This window comes from Myripristis murdjan, chromosome 14 (genome assembly GCF_902150065.1).
Source record: "Myripristis murdjan chromosome 14, fMyrMur1.1, whole genome shotgun sequence".
NCBI classification, from domain to species: Eukaryota; Metazoa; Chordata; class Actinopteri; order Holocentriformes; family Holocentridae; genus Myripristis; species Myripristis murdjan.
The window spans coordinates 14,900,856-14,917,178 of record NC_043993.1 but is presented as its reverse complement, the minus strand read 5'-3'; the positions used below and the strand labels follow the sequence as shown (position 1 = coordinate 14,917,178).

General features: G+C 42.4%; 1 protein-coding gene across 1 annotated transcript in view; it reads right to left on the bottom strand.

Moving 5' to 3' along the window:
- Positions 1–16,323, bottom strand: part of fat3b (FAT atypical cadherin 3b) — an 83,346-nt gene that overhangs the window by 13,759 nt on the left and 53,264 nt on the right. Inside the window, exons 32-46 of the mRNA XM_030068246.1 lie at positions 15,046–15,199; positions 14,660–14,893; positions 13,191–13,369; positions 9,864–10,077; positions 9,219–9,433; positions 8,986–9,123; positions 8,623–8,766; positions 7,694–7,891; positions 6,820–7,097; positions 5,868–6,430; positions 5,443–5,571; positions 5,113–5,270; positions 4,447–4,969; positions 3,952–4,105; positions 2,352–2,508 (exon numbers count right to left, since the gene is read on the bottom strand). Of these exons, the coding sequence (XP_029924106.1) occupies positions 2,352–2,508; positions 3,952–4,105; positions 4,447–4,969; positions 5,113–5,270; positions 5,443–5,571; positions 5,868–6,430; positions 6,820–7,097; positions 7,694–7,891; positions 8,623–8,766; positions 8,986–9,123; positions 9,219–9,433; positions 9,864–10,077; positions 13,191–13,369; positions 14,660–14,893; positions 15,046–15,199 (3,438 nt within the window). The remainder of the gene's footprint in view (positions 1–2,351; positions 2,509–3,951; positions 4,106–4,446; positions 4,970–5,112; positions 5,271–5,442; positions 5,572–5,867; positions 6,431–6,819; positions 7,098–7,693; positions 7,892–8,622; positions 8,767–8,985; positions 9,124–9,218; positions 9,434–9,863; positions 10,078–13,190; positions 13,370–14,659; positions 14,894–15,045; positions 15,200–16,323) is intronic.

Genomic DNA, 16,323 nt, shown 5'->3' with positions numbered 1-16,323 from the left:
AAAAGTTGACATTTTGGAGACCAAAGGTTTTTCACTTGTTCCTGGCATTTCTTCCATGGCAGTACAAATTCATCTCATTCAAATTATTCAAGGGGTATGCAAAAGATAACAATGTCAGGTGAGGGTTTGATTCAGAAGTTCATTTAAACCACACTTATTGGTTCTTAATTCGTTTCTCTCTCCACACATTCCAACCTTGAAGTTGGGCATGGAGAATAGTGGCCTCCAGCAACATGCACTCCTGTGGAGGAGATGTATGTAAATTCATGCGTATCCCACAGAATAAAAAAAAAAAAAAAAAAAAAAAAAGACCACCAGACCTGTGAATGTGAAACTTTGCGATAAGTTGAGCTCAATTTTGTGAAGGAACACATTTTCTGATTAATAGTCAGCTAGCCCACACATAGAATTAACATTTTGTCAGACTAACAAATAGAATTAAAAGTAGTATATATAATGTGCAGTGTTCCTAACCTTTTATCTACTTATCATTCCAGAGGATTACAACAATCACACCTGCAGCCTTGTAGTATGGTACAAATTGGAGATTCATTTTACAACTTCACATTTAAATAAAATAAATGTGTCAAGTAGGACACAGTTAAAAAAAGAGAGAGAGCTTTAATTAGCTGTTTATTTCCACCAATACCTGCCTTCAGATGTCTTTATAGGTACCAACAACAGCAAACAAACAGAATACCTGCACTTGCAGTTCAATAGTCTTCTATTTATTAACAACAAAGGTAACCTGTGACTCTGTGCTGCATGCAGCCTGACAGGCTATGTAGACCAAGGTCACATTTTAACTAACTACAAGCTTTTATGGAGTAAGAGCACCATCCTCCTCCTGTTACCATATGTAACCACTAATTGGGCTAGCTGTGGTAGCTGAAGATATACAAGACAAAAAGTACCGCACCACAGTACACTGAGATTTTCATTTTCACATCAGAGCAACCAGGATTAACCATGTTATGTGGGAACCAGTGGGAGCTAGGCTCCAATAAGAAGGGTTTACGCTCCCATGAAAACAGCAAAATGCTATGTCTGTTGGGCTCGCTACAATACCAACAACCATTATTTTAATCACAAATAATGCATTTTTCAATGTAATGAGTTTACTTTAGGTTAATGAGATAAATAGGCTAGATGAAACATGTGTACTAAAAGAAAACTATGGGCTATGGGCACTATTTTAATGATGTTAGTGCACAGTCTGAAGAGTATGGCACATGTGCATCTAGGGTGTGTCCAAGTCCACTTTCCATTCTAATGGCAGAAAAAAGGGTCGTTGCACCAGGTGCACTGTTCAAATGTGTTCTACTTAGTCTCGTAATTAATCAAGGGTGTGGTTTGGCACATTTACCAGGTAAGAAGGAATACTACTTTGCAGAGGCAATGGATCTGCTTGCGCGTGAAGTGAAAGCTCAAAAGCAGACCATCTACGCCAACAGCAGGATTCCTTCAAGGCCCCTTGAGGTGAAGCGGGCATAACAAGTACAGAGAGTGTTCATGTTGGCACCCACCTATGTAGGCATGTGTTACTATCTTGATAATACGCTCTTAAAGTAACTGTGAAAACTGTGCCATTGACTTCAGAAATATTTTTGTTGGTCAATCGCACAGTTGCTTTCAGCTGCCCCAATATAACAATGCGCCAGACCACACCTCATTTTAACAGCAAAACACCCATGGGCGCACAGATGGGCACAAGTGCATTTGCTATTTATACAACATGGGCGCTAGATGGGAAATGACAACTGCGCTAAATGGAAACTACCAAAGACTCTTGAGTTGTGCAAGTGGGTGTAAGATGGGTTCCAAGCTGTTGTTTCAGAACCATGGACAGCGCTGTTTGTTGGGTGTAGGCTGGCACTTCATCCTGGCCTGGGTTGACATACTGTCTTTCAGGCCATTTAAATTTTGTTGTGGCAATCAATAATCATTTGCCAAACAAATTCAGGCAGTCAAGAAATCTTTTTGGGAGGAAATGTGAAATATGTAACTCCTTAAAGGTTGTCTCTTAAAGTACTTAAGTGCTTTAGGTATTTCTTAACATATACTCATGACTTAAGTAAAATTTAATTTAAAGGTGTACTATACACAATTGCAGGGGGTCAATTTAAGTGAGGATTTGAGACAGGACTCAGCTGACAAAAAAAAAAAAAAAAAAAAGTGGAATAAGCACTGATAAACTGTGTGCTTATTCCACATTTTCTGTCAGTTCAGAGGGGTTCTCGCTTAAATAAACCCTTGGCAATTTTGGATGTTGTGCCTTGAGTTGTGTATATTTCAACTGTCTCAGCACTCTTTCTGTGTCTGAGGGCTCATTACGGTTGTTCATACTGTACCTGTGTGTCATCCCCCATGTCTCCAGGGGTTAGATCTCCACAAAACTGACCCTCAAATCCCTCTGAGCAGTTACAGTAGAATGTGCCAAATGTGTTGACACACTCTCCCCCATTCTCACACTCCTCCTGGTCACACTCATTTACATCCTCATCACATCTGCAGAGGCAGAAATAGAGACATAAATAAATCACATGCAAAGGAACAGAAAAGTTGAAGTCAGGAAGAAGATGAAAGTGTGATGCTGAGTCAAAAACTATAGAGGAAGACAGAGAAAATACATTCTTTGGAGATCATATATAATGAATGTGCATTTATTTTGTTAAGAGAGTTACTTTCTTGTCTTCTTTATTATTCTCATTTAAATGCTCTCTGACTCAAAGAAATACAGTATGCCTCCATGCAAAGATGTACAGTTGCACACACACACATAAATACAAACACACTCAAACACAAACAAGCACATTCCTGTATAACAACAGACAGAAAATGCAGTCCCTTCACTTCCCTTCTCTTTTTATTTTTTTTTTCTTGATAGGAACATTTTGAGAGGAATGTACAGATGCTCCTTGTAACAAGATCAGAAGTTTTACTTTAATGAAAAAAGCACAGGCAGTAATTAAACACATGGAACTAACATAAAAAGCCCAAGCCAGTGATATCTACTCATGAATTAATCATTTTATTAATTTATTAACTAACTTCATGAATTTAGTAGTGTAATGTTAGTGCGGTGCATTTCTCTCATCATGGATTAGCTTTAGAAAAAGGGGCACCATCGGGCCTTTTTCACATCCATACACCACTGTTTTGTATATATGCACATTTCAGCGTGACATTCAATATAATTTTCAGTTTGCAAGAGAGACAATTTCATAGCCAATTGCACTCAACAGATGTTTGTTTGTGTCACATGTGTGACAACAGTTTCAATCAGTGTTCTGGTAATGATATTCAAAATCTGCTGCTCCCTCTTCATGTTAATCTTGGTTAACTGTCGGCTCAATCTGGTTTCATCTGACTTCAACAAGGGCACTGAACACTTTGTCCAAAACATAAAACAAACAGAAGCTTTTTCTGCTTTGAGGGAGAACTGCTCTCTAGTGGTAGCTCTACTGAACAACCTAAAGATGGCATGAGCAGAGAGGTGATTTCAAAGGCAATTACTGAGCTGCAATTAAGAAGGCAATTGGAGAATGATTATAAGCTTTTCAACTGAAATTACATGGAATTAAATTAGAAACACTACATTAACTCACACAATAACAACCAAAAAACATAATGGGTGCAGGGCTAATGCAGGATAATGCGTCTGTTTGTGTGTGTGTGTGTGTGTGTGTTTACATGGATGTGTGTCCCTGAGTCATATGCATGTTCCTGTGTGTTTGGATGTGTACCTATGTGTTTGTCAATTTGTGTGTGCAAGAGAGCAGACCAAAATTGTAGATGTTAAAGCGAATAAGTGCCTCCGGTTGCTTGTGCTGAGTGAGATTACATTTCTAAATCATTACTACTCTAATTGACATCATACGCACACAGGCAGAATTGCAGCATTCATCAGTACTGGCTGCCCAGTGAGTGACTAAGTCTGTGTTATCTTACATAAGTCCTCCGAGCCCTCTAGGACAGCCACAGAGGAAGGCACTGCCCACAGGCTTACAGTCCCCGCCATTCTGGCATGGGTTTGGCATACAGGACGTCAGTTCGATTTCACAGCGCCCCCCAGTGAAGCCCGCGCTGCAACTGCACACAAAGCCTGTTGGGGAGAGATTAAAGACATGTGATAGCAAACGTGTATCGTGGTATGCAATATTATGTAATATCATAAGAAATTACTTAAAGTTCAAGGTTTATGAATCAGTAGTATAGATTTTGCATGTAAATAACAAATACTCTCAAGTCAAATGCATGTATCTTTGAAAAAAAGTCAGTGTCTGGATGGTTTATAAAAGTTGGTCAAAAGGTAATACGTATGTAAACCTTCACTTCAACTACATAATGAAAAGAATTAAAAGTGTTTTCTATTGAAGCAATCACAATTGCTTATACAACAAGACTGCTGCATCCATACAGATTCACTCTGACATCCACACAGACCTCCAGAGGGAAGGCTGCTGCAGATGGCTCCGTTGAGGCATGGCTGACTGACACAGGGATCTGGATAGAGCACGCAACCCAATTTGACCTCACTCAGCCCGGCAATCTCAGCATAACGGCTTCTCTTATTTTGGAGCGGCAGCTCGTTACCGTTCAGCATCAGGGAACCAAGGCATCCCTGAAACCCATCCTGAGCCCTCGGAGGGCCCCTCATACCACGATCCCCAGGTCCTTGGCTCCTCCCTGGCCCTGCGCTGGGCCTCGCACCTAGCCCAGTCAGTGGCCTCACTTGAGCACCAAAGAAGAAGGATGAATCTGGTGCCAGTGGCCACAGGCGGACAGGAGCTCTGGCTGCTCTGCGGCGCTCCACATAGCTGTCATCTAACGACAGGAGAGTGTAGTTGCGAGTCAGCTCCAAGGCAACTGCATGCCAGAGGCCGTCATTTATTGGTCTGCCAGAGATTCCCATAATCCCAAGGGTGTTGTCACAGTCCAACTGGAACCAGAGTCGACCGCCCTCAATCTGAGGAAGAAAAGGAACAATAATCCTGTCCATTAAAAGCCTAAATCACACAGTTGCTGAAATTCAGAGGCATAGTCCCCTGAGCAGATCTAACACTGAGCTACAACAAAGTGTTATGTGTGAGTGAATATGCATGTTTGTACCTTGAGCATGGTGCAGGGGTTGGCACGTGTGAACATGATGACTCCTCTTCTCTGAAGTGTTCTGATCCTCAGGCCAAGCTTCATCTCTCCGCTCTGGCCACTCTCTGTTACTCTGTACTTGATGTAACTGTTCCCAGAGAAACTCAGAGAGGTTTGGCCTGCAGTGCACATTAACAAAACACAGAGACACAGGTGTAAAATCATTAAACATATTTTAAAAAGGACAAAGAAATCATTATCAACCCACTGCAATGTTATCTATCTATTAATCTGCCCAAATCTACTCATTTGAAATAAGTAGCATCTGAAAGGACATCAACTAAATTGTACCTGCACACTCGTCTAGCCTGTCAGGCTGACACTGGCAGACAGATGGTGCTGTAGGACCAGAACGAACACACTGCATGTCTGCTGGACAGGACTGACCTTCACAAAGCTCAAGAGGGGTGGGGCATGTTCCTCCTGTTTCGATGAGGGTATGCATTAAATGAATATGAGAATACAAAACCTTCATAGTGTAACAATATCAAACTTAGAAAAAAATGTCTACATGTATGACAAATATACAGGATTCCAAGGATTTTTATATTTGAGGGCAATACTGGCCATTTCGCCAAAAGGCATTTAAGACAGAAATTCATGTTTAAGTCAAACACTAACAGGCAACCCACAAAGACACTGAACGACAACAAGCTGGCCTCAGTTAGAGCTCTAGCTGTAGAAATTTCTAGCATTGGTGTGAGTGCAGGGCTCACCCGGGCAAGTGCAGATCTCTGTGCGGCTGAACCTTGGTGACACCAGGCTGACCCTCTCTGTGCTGTAGGTGACCAGAGAGCTACCCTCCATCACCAAACTCTGCTCACACACCCTGTCCCCACACTCCAGCTCCCCAGAGCAAGCTTGGCTCACCACAACTGCCCCAGCAAGGACCCCCCGAAACTGGCCTTGTGCTCCAGCCTCCTCCAGCCTCGTGGAAAACTCCTGGGGTGAGTAGAACCCACCCATCCCACCACTTCCTGATGTCTCTGGCCTCTCCATGGCCATGAGCAAGTCCACATCAGGTGTCCCCATCACTGGCTGGACACTGAGTATGTGGAGGGGATCCTGTTGCCCTAGTGACCATTTCCAGCCTGCTAGGCCCCGTAACATTAGTTTGATCTGGCTTAGATAACGAGCGAGCAGGTCCTCTGGGGACAGGGAGTTGAATCGCAAGGTCAGGGCACTGCGCAACAGCACATCTGTCACCTGCTCAACCTGGATGGACACGTCTGCTATCACAGCGAAACGTCCGTCACTCACTGTGGCGTTCATCTGGTATCTGAGGGAGAAGGCAAACAAAAGCACACAGTCATGAATCAAAGAAATGTCACTGTTGGATGAAAACCTTGTATCTCCAGATTGTCAGCTTTTCAGGAGCTGTGAAAAAAGCCTCGTGTTTGGCTTGAGGTTATCCAGTGGGTGTTTCAAAAGGGTTTCAGATGCTCAAGGTCTGTAAAATTGTTTCAGCCCACAGATGGGCAGGTAATGTTTCAATTGAGGTGAAAAATGAAAAAAAAAAAAAAAAAAAAAAAGACAAAACTGGAGTTATGAAGTTTGGCATGACAACAGTAACAGGCAACTTGAAAAAAGTGTTTTTCCCTTATCTCTGCAAACTCAAAAAAATTCCAGCATGCGTGTGTTTGTACTAATGTGTTGTATAGATTTTACCTGCCAGGTTCCAGTCCTGGCAGAGCCACAATGCTGCCATCCTGTCTGTTGATTTTGAACATGCTCTTCAGTTGAGGCTTCTGGGTAAATGATAGAACGTCATTAGGGTCTCGGTCAGTTGCGTAGATCCGACCAATAGGGCCACCTGGGAAGTCGTCTGTTACCATGACAATGAAGATCTCCAGGGGAGAGACGGAGGGTTTATACTGACTATTCCCAATGACCCTCACAAACACCCAGGTGGAGGAGGTAAGAGGACGCTTACCAGAGTCACTGGCCTGAAAGAACAAAACAAAACATCAGCAAAAATTAAATACTTAATAGATGAAAAAACTGAAAAAAAAAATGCTAAACTCAGAGACTGAAGCCCAGAGTCACAGTACACCGTAGAAGGTCACGTCAAAGAAGATAAGATTACGTTTTGTCTGTTCACACTCAAATTTGTTTTTCACCCTCTAAGCATCTGCATTGCTAAACAAAAAAATACAGTAACAAAGGATGAGTACAGCTGTGCAGCTGAGAACATTAAATTATGCACTGATTAAATGCAGTCATTAGTAAAGGAAATTCCTCCCCTGATGCCACTATGGAAGTAGTGGCAGTATGTTACAAAAGTTAGATTAATGAATCTGTGGAAGGCGACTCTTTTTTTTTTTTTTTTATTCCCTAGACTCGCTGGGAAAATCAGGACAGGGACAGATACTGAGAAACAGTCTCTCCTCCCACAACAACTTCCTTTGAAGTCTCCCTCAGGCAGGCATTTCACCCTTAACAGCTCCAGCAGCTACTTAATGGCTAATGGTGAAAGATTGTTGTAGAATGAGGCTGCTCCCAGGTGCAACTTTGTGTGGTTAAAGTAACAATCATCTCTAACCTGGATTTCTAGGGTGAACTCCCTGGGTGCCTCAGGTCCAAATACACTGTTGGACCTCAAAGTTCCCGTCTGGTCGATAGAGAAGAAATTGCCGTCATTTCCAGACACAATGCAAAACTCAAACGGAGGGCCATTTCTAGAGGAGTCTTTATCGCTGACTGACAGTTTCAGAATGGTGGCACCAGCAGGTTGGTTTAGCTTGAAGAAAGGAGAGAGAACAGTTAAGACGAGGCTACCACAACAATAGATAAATATTAACCCTGTCCCCAATGGCAGACTTAAGGTCTCAGATCCACATTTGTGTGTAGGGTGTCCCACTACTTATTTTGCAACTCACAAACTGTCTATGAGTTCTCAATGTGCCTTTCAGTGAAACCTGCACAAAGCGGGCTACACAACAGACTACTACCTCTGACTCCTTGTGATGACCAATTTTATTAGTCCAACACTCTAGTCAGTGGACTTCCCTCTGGTATTCACCTCCAGGTATTCAAAATGGAGACAGTAGGGCAGCTGTTCAGTAAAACTTTGGCAAATTTCTCAAAAATGATCCATCAAAATTGGTTTCTGAATGAATTTCATGTGTACATTGCCAAGTTTAGAGGTTTTTTTTTTTTGTTTGTTTGTTTTTTTTTTAATTTGGAGAGCCAGAATCCAGCCATGACTGGACATTGGTGTCCCTCACAACATAAGGTAAACTGGTTTCCAAAATACGCCTGAATGCTGTCCAATCCTATGCAAATGTGTATTTTGGAAACCAGCTTATGTGGAGGATCGCAATGACTGCCCAATTTTAAATCCTTGCCTCCTCATGGACTAGCGCACTACAGGTCTGACCTTTCCTGACATTACAGGCAAGAGGAATGTACTCAAATGAGGACATCAAAGTAGAGAGCGTCATTTGGGACAATGGGACAACATACTCTTACCTGTATGATGGCTGAGGAGTTGGGAGGGGAGAAGACAGGGGAGTTGTCATTAACATCAGAGATGTCGATGTTAACAGTAACAGTGGAGGACATGGCAGGAGAGCCACTGTCGAACGCCTGCACTGACAGAGAGTATCTGGACACCTAGACAGGGCAGAGGAGATTAAAAAGTTTTATAGCATCTGAATATATGAGAAATTATGGCAAGGGCAGCAAAGGCACACTGTTAAGTTTGCATACTGTGAGACTTCACTGGGTGCTGACCTTGAGAGGACCTGGTATTTTCTGCCTCAGCTGTGCTCATGAACCAGAAAATTGCTATTGATTGTTTATGAGACATTGTACTTGAAGATGCATCCTTACTAGTTCTCGGTCGAGACGCTTATTGACTTTGAGCAGGCCTGATACAGGGTCAATCCAGAACTGGTTGCTGCGGTCACCCTTCAGTATAGAGTAGGTGATTCGTCCGTTCACCTGGCTGTCCAGGTCTTCTGCCAGCAACTAGAGAAGACATACACAGAGTCAAGCAAAATTAAAAAAAACAAATATAGACAGATCAATGTAAAGATGGCCAACACGCCAATAACAGGTGTTACCCTGGTAATTGTCTGTCCAACAGATGCATCCTCGCTGACCAAAACATTGTAGATATCCTGACTGAAGGCCGGAGCATTGTCATTGACATCCATGAGTTCAATGGTTACCATGGTAGCAGTGCTAAGAGGAGGGGATCCGCTGTCCCAAGCCTCAATAGTTAGGTAGTAGTCTTTACACACCTCAAAATCCAGATCGTCGGCAACAGAAATAGAGCCTATAATGATATTCACAGATATGCATGGGGACACACACAAAAACACACAAACACTGAATTACAGGGAAATGTGTATAAAATGCACAATACATCTAGAATTTTTGTCTGCAATGGTGCAGCAATAAAACAATGTCATCTTAGACTTGCGTATTTCATTTTATATAAATGTGACATATCCATAGTCCTATGACATGTGGGTGCAGAATACAGTACATATGACATTGTGATACAATATGGAACAAAAAAAAAAAAAAATCGAAATGACACTACTTGAGGGGAGATCTAAGGGGAAATCAGACTTCAAGGAGTTAAGGATTAGAAAAAGGATTAGAAATTTGAACCTAGGATTAGGTAGAATAAAACCAGTTCCAGCTCCAGCTCTGCATTTTGGCCACAGAGAAATCATCCATACACATGTGCAGCCACTTACCCAGGCTCCTGTCGATGGTGAACTTGCCCAGCTCGTTGCCAGAGCGGATGCTGTAGGTGATGTCAGCGTTAGGCCCAATATCAACACTAGTGGCCAATACACGCAACACCTCCGTCCCGACGGCTACATCCTCAGGGACAGTGACAGCATAGTCTCTCCTCTGGAAGACCGGAGCGTTGTCATTCACATCCAAGACCAAAACAGTCAAATCAACCTGGAAGGGGAGAGGGAGGCGAACGTAGTAAACAAAAACAGCATGGGCACCTTGTTACCCTGCTCAAAAGAATTGGTGGTAATTAATCACTGTGAATGACCTGGCCGTGCCACAGAAACACTCTTACTTTAGCAATTACCTTCTGACCACTGTGCTGTAATGATTATTTTTCTATACTCCATTATGTAATTTTCCCCATTGGCTATTACCTTGCATAATATGTCCACTGATACAGCTACATTCTAGCAGACTCAACTCAATGAAAACATGGATGTCTGATTCAAATAACTGATGTAATTACTCTAATAAGAGATAGGGGAGTTTGAAAATGGGGGAATAGTGTGCATGTGTAGGCTTATGTGTGCGGGGGCATATCAAGGTTAAGTCAACTTACAGCTGGTCTTGAATTCTCTTGAATGAAAATGAGACAGGCTAATGATTTCATCTTGCAGCGACAGTGGCACCGAGGAAATTCAGAGTGGAATACGGTGTATCTGTAATGACGTTTTTTAAATGGCATGCAGACTTCGCCCACCTGGTGTGCCGAGGCGTCTGCTGGTGTGCAAATGGAGTGTACCCACTGTCTCAGGTTGTGTCACGCTCTTTTTTCTGTGTTTCAATACAGACACCGACCGGGGTATCTGAATGGAGGCTATCTGACATGCCGTGACTCAGGGACGGTTTTTGCTATGGGCAATGTGGGCAACCGCCCAGGGCGCAATCTACATGGGGGCGCACAAGCGCCGTCCAAAAATAAAAAGTGCGTCCGCAAAAAAAACACATACATACACTAAAAACCCCCCTTTTTCATGTCAAGTTGGTGCAGTGGGCGCTGAGGCGCCCCTACTATCACGTCAACTTGCTGCTGAGAGTCATGTATACAGGTCGTGTGTGTCAGAAGAAAAGGCAAGGGGGAGGGGGCGCGGGGGATCAACCTGCGACTGCAGAGGCTGTGCGCAGGTTGTGAGTCTCAGGAAAAGCAAAGGGGAGGGGGGCGGGGGATAGACTAACCTCTGATATGAAAGATCCCAGGCCAAACAACACAAACTGCTGCTTCCAAATAAATTGTATTTCATTCATAAAATTAATATAGACCCCTTCTAGCTACATGTAATTTATTGGGTTATGTGAAAATGCCAAAAAACAACAACAACAACAACAAAAAGTCAATGGAGTATCATGGACAAAAGGCCAAAAAAAACATCAGGTGCCCAGTTCAGAAAGAGAAGGAGAGAAGAAGAGGAGAAACGTTCAAAAGATAAAGGTATGCAAGTCTCTATGCGTGACGTTAATTGTGCATGTAATGAAACAGTAGCCTATACCCTATTTATTAGCCTCTTGCTAATATGTTGCCACTTAGACACAGAAGCTTTTTTTTGTTTGTTTGTTTGTTTTTTTGTTTTTTTTGGTTTTTAGTTTTGCTGAACTAGCAACTATTAGAATTTTAGGCATCATGTCATGGAATTAATTTCACCCATAGGCTAGTTTGTGTTTGCAACACAACAAGTGCAAGTTCACATTGGCCTGTTAGTCTGTGGATTTGGTAAACAATACGTCCTGACTGTGGAATTTTTAAATTTTTTTTGCTATACGTGGGTCTATGGTAACCTAAATAACTTCCTATACACTGACATGACATTTTGTAAGCTATATGTGATATAGCTTTATGAGTAATTTCTAGTGTGTTATTCTTAGTTAATAGGATGTTAACAAATGATAGGCCTGATGTGGTGGGGGTGGGGGACGGTTCGCCCAGGGCGCAAAACTAGCCAGGACCGCCTCTGCCGTGACTGTCCCTGGACAACCCAGTGCCCATGAATAACCCCTCAAAACAGAGTGCAGGATGCGCCCTTTTTTAGGCCATGGTTCGGCTCCTCACTCCCTTCACCCTGTTTGGGCCCTCTGTAATAAATCACTCTGTCAGGGGTTGTTCTACACACTTCTCTCTCTGTGTGTTTGTGTTTTGTCCTACTGGCATCTTCCCTGTGCCACTACATGCATACAGCCAAATGGATGACTGTCTATGAAGTTGTACAGTAACCTGTTATCCAACGTCAGGTGTATAATTTAATGGTTTAATTAAAAAATGACTTGCACCCCCCCCTCTTTTTTTTTTTTTTTTTTTTTTTTGTGAAAAAGTGTTCAAATGTTCCTTGATCACCTATTGCATCTGTTGCAAGCTGTCCTGGTGAGAGATCTCTCTGCCTGGCTCACCAAGATTCCTTATATTTTTGTTTTCTAATTGAACATAGCGTTAGTTTCAGTCAGGCCACACAATCAGTTTATGGCAGCTGATCTCAAAGTGGCCCACATCAGCTGATGGCTACGCATGCAATTGGCAAAACTCATTCCGGGCGCCTCGTTTAAACTGCTTCAGCCTGCCGTACTCTGCTGCTTACTCTGCAAGCCCCTTCTGCAACCCACCTGCACCCCGGCTCCTATATTACTTGCTGTATGTGAATTAATCAATGTCATTGTTATTGTCATTGATGCTTGCTCTGTTCTGTACCCTAAGGGGGGGTCTTTGCTGCTGCTGCTCTCCCTGCCTTAAGCCTTCCATGTAGGCACATGGAGGGGCAGGGAGGTGTGCTCTCCTCGCCTAATGGCTTGCCATGTATGCTCATGGGAGTGCAGGAAGGTCCCAGAACAGAGCCATACTGCCACATATAATTTTCTGCAAACAGCAATAAAGTTTTCTTTGACTAAAGTGTTCCTTACTGAAATAAGAATTTCTTGGAAGTTTTCCTTGCATGCTTGAGAGGCTGGGTAGTGTAGGCCATGTAAGATATTTATGGCTTTTATGTCCTTGTCATTGTGGATACTGATATATACCCGTTATCCTTGTTATTGTGTCATGTGTTTGTTTTTTACTATTTGATAAATGCAGGCTTGTTTGATTTGTAAAGATTTTTGAGACATAATTTGTGATTAACGGCTATAGTAACAAATAAACTAAAAATCTTTTTATTACAATGATGGCTATCTTAGGACTCCAAAAGAAGATACATAGAGACACAAAGGTGTTTAACTGTTGTTGACCAAAAAGCAACATAGGATAAAATATCACACAGAAACACAACTGTGAGGATCAGTCATTTTGGTTCCTCAGCTACCTGTGAGGACAGCGACCCCAGTTGCCCTGCTTGGTCTGCTGCCTGGACACGAAGCCGGTAAGAGTCTCGCATCTCTCGATCAAGGGGTTTCTCCAGAATCACTACCCCAGATGCCAAATCAATGGAGAAAAATCCTTTAGCTGAATCCACCAGAGAGTAGACCACTGTGCGGTTCAGACCTGGAGAAGATGAATACAACATTTGTGCACATCAATAAAAGAGATTAAATAATGATGCTGAAAAGCTTTTGATCTTGTTCACAGCAATAAACCCTTTCCACAGCAGCCATTTTGACGTGCAATACAGTCACAGGTAAACACAGATGTTACTAAAGACATTAATTAAAGTTCCATTACATTTAGGTCAAACAGAGCCAGGGCCCTGTTGTGCACCCTGGCTCCCTGGAAAGGCTCTGCACTTGCACTCAAATGGAGCAGATCATTAATCAGTGTCATGGATAACATCTGTATGTACCTGCTATTTCATGTCAAAATGGCTTCTGTGAAAAAAGGTCAACTGTCTTTGCACATGTATTATGTATATTATGTTGCTATATTCTCAGTCGAGTTAAGTGCAAAATTCATTACTTTTCCAGGCCTTATTCATTATCAGCATTTTATCACATTATCTTTTTGATAGGGCACAACCGCTATATTGGCAGGCCAATATTATGTGGTCTGATAATATTTGTTATCTGATATGACCAAACAAACAAACAAAGAAAGAAAAAACAACAAAAGACACCTGACACTTGATTTAATTTGAAAATAGTGCTATGAAAGACTGTGCCAACACAACTGCAAAACATCTGCTTTTTATAGGTTGAAACTTTCAGAAATGTTGCAGTTCTTGCCACACCCAATCCATGATGTTGAGGACGGTACTTCACCATTTACAGCTGATGACTACAGCCGTGACATCACTGACTGAATGTGGTCAGGAGTGCAACATACCTGAATGTTTCCTCCCCTAGAGAGTAGTGTAGAAAAAGTGTTTGCCATATATGATGAAGTGCTGAGTCACTTTTTAAATAGTTTGTCCAGCAGACTCCATTTTTCACATTATTTTGTACAGCATGCGAGCTGGCAAAGTAATATATAACAGCTTTAAGAACTTAAAAAGTGTATTATTCAGCTACAAAACATGATGTCTCTGGTAAAGGTTTCAGGATTCTTTGCAAATCTGTTTTTATGCATTAAAAACTAGGCCAATATCAGTATTGTTTGTATCTAGATTAGCCCCAAAAACCCACTGTCAATGAGGCTCTACTTTTTAATGATCCCATTGGTTCACAAAGAACAGTGCCCCTGGGGCTGGTAGAGATAAACGTCTTGCTCAAGGACACTTCAGCAGTGTGGATGCTTGTCTACATCGGGGTTTATGACTGATGCTGATATTTTCATTGTGATGATACGCAATAGAAAACATTATCCATCTATCTCACATACGATGGCATGGTACCAGCTTACCTTCATCAGGGTCACTTGCTTGCAGCCGGGTGAGAAGGGCCTTGGGACTGGCATTCTCATAAACACTAGTCATGTATTGGGTGGATGAAAAAGCGGGGGCGTTGTCATTCACATCCAATAGCTTGAGAAAAATTTCAGAGCGACAGAAGAGCCCACCTCCATCAGTTGCCTGTGCAATGAGTTTGTAGCTGGCTGTCTTTTCCCGATCCATTACTGTGGCTGTCCGCAATTCACCTTCGTGTGCAAACAGAGAAAGTGAAGGAGAGACAGAGAAGCAAACAAGACAGAGAGAGACAAAAAAGCGAAAGAGAGAATGATTTATTTGTGGTGTATTGCATTGTTTTGTTCAAACAACACCTGGAGAAGCAATTAATGTGCAGGAGTACCAGTGTTTGCGTCCATGTAGAAGTCTTCGACGCCTATGCCAAACAGTGAATATTGGATCTCTGCGCTGGAGCCTGAGTCAGCATCTGTTGCGCCCACTGTCAGTATGCCCTTGTTAGTGGGGATGTCCTCAGGAAAAGAGGCACTATACACCGCCTAGCGCACACACACACACACACACACAGAGTGGTACACACTGAAACTACACTGCCTGACAAAAATCAGTTCATCGCATAAAAAAGCACATTAAACTGCTCTGCCCTGCATCCATTATCCCTGCTGACAGAACAAGCACAACAGAGTTAAGTGCCCTTCTTTGCCCCTGCCCCCACTCCAACCAGTTCCCGCCGTTAGAAATGAACCTAGTGCCCTGACTGTTTTGCCAAATACGCACAGGAAAAATTAGCTAACTACGTCTACGTGCAACGCTGCATACCCTGCTCTGCTGCTATTCTGTTGGCATCCTCATACAAAAGAGACGTACTGCATATTTTTTAAAGTACTTACGTACAAAACTGTGATCAAACAGTTACAACTTCAAACACAACTACCACTACAGCCACTTTTGCTAATGTTATTGCTACTATTACTACTACTACAACAATAACAACTAGCACTGTAACACTACTGCTACTACTACTACTACTACTACTACTACTACTACAACTGCTGCTGTGACTGATAAACCTGGGGATGTCACAAAAATTGCTACTTAGGTACCAAGCCAATACCAAAAATATATAAATGATATCAATAATGGAGGTTTCAGTGTAGGTTCATGAAGTCATCCACACCACAAATCAACTGAGTATCAGCTGAATATCAGATGATCAGCCTGTGCAACAACTTCTCATTCACTGTCACTTCAGAGCAGTCTATATAAACACTTCCATATCAGTGTATCGAACAGTGTATATAGTGTACCGCCACAGCGCTGCAGTTTACACCAGCCTCCACCCCAGCCTTCACCTGCATGTTTAAATGTTTCCTGACTGCTGGAAGAGATGCCCATCTCAGAGGGCCTATGACTACTCAACCAAAGCCGAACAATCAAGCAATTCGAGCAATTCTCTGTAGCATTCTTCTGGGTGTGTTAAGCAGAATTTAAATGTAACAGAATAGGCACACTATGCAAGTGTTAATTTATGTCTAAGTCTCTAGTGGTGCTGCCTAATATGAGATGGCTCTCCGATTAGTTAGACACTTGCTTAATTGGAGCGGTTACACTGAAGTCAGATGCATTGTCAACTCATGTGTCATGCATTAAACACTAGATACAA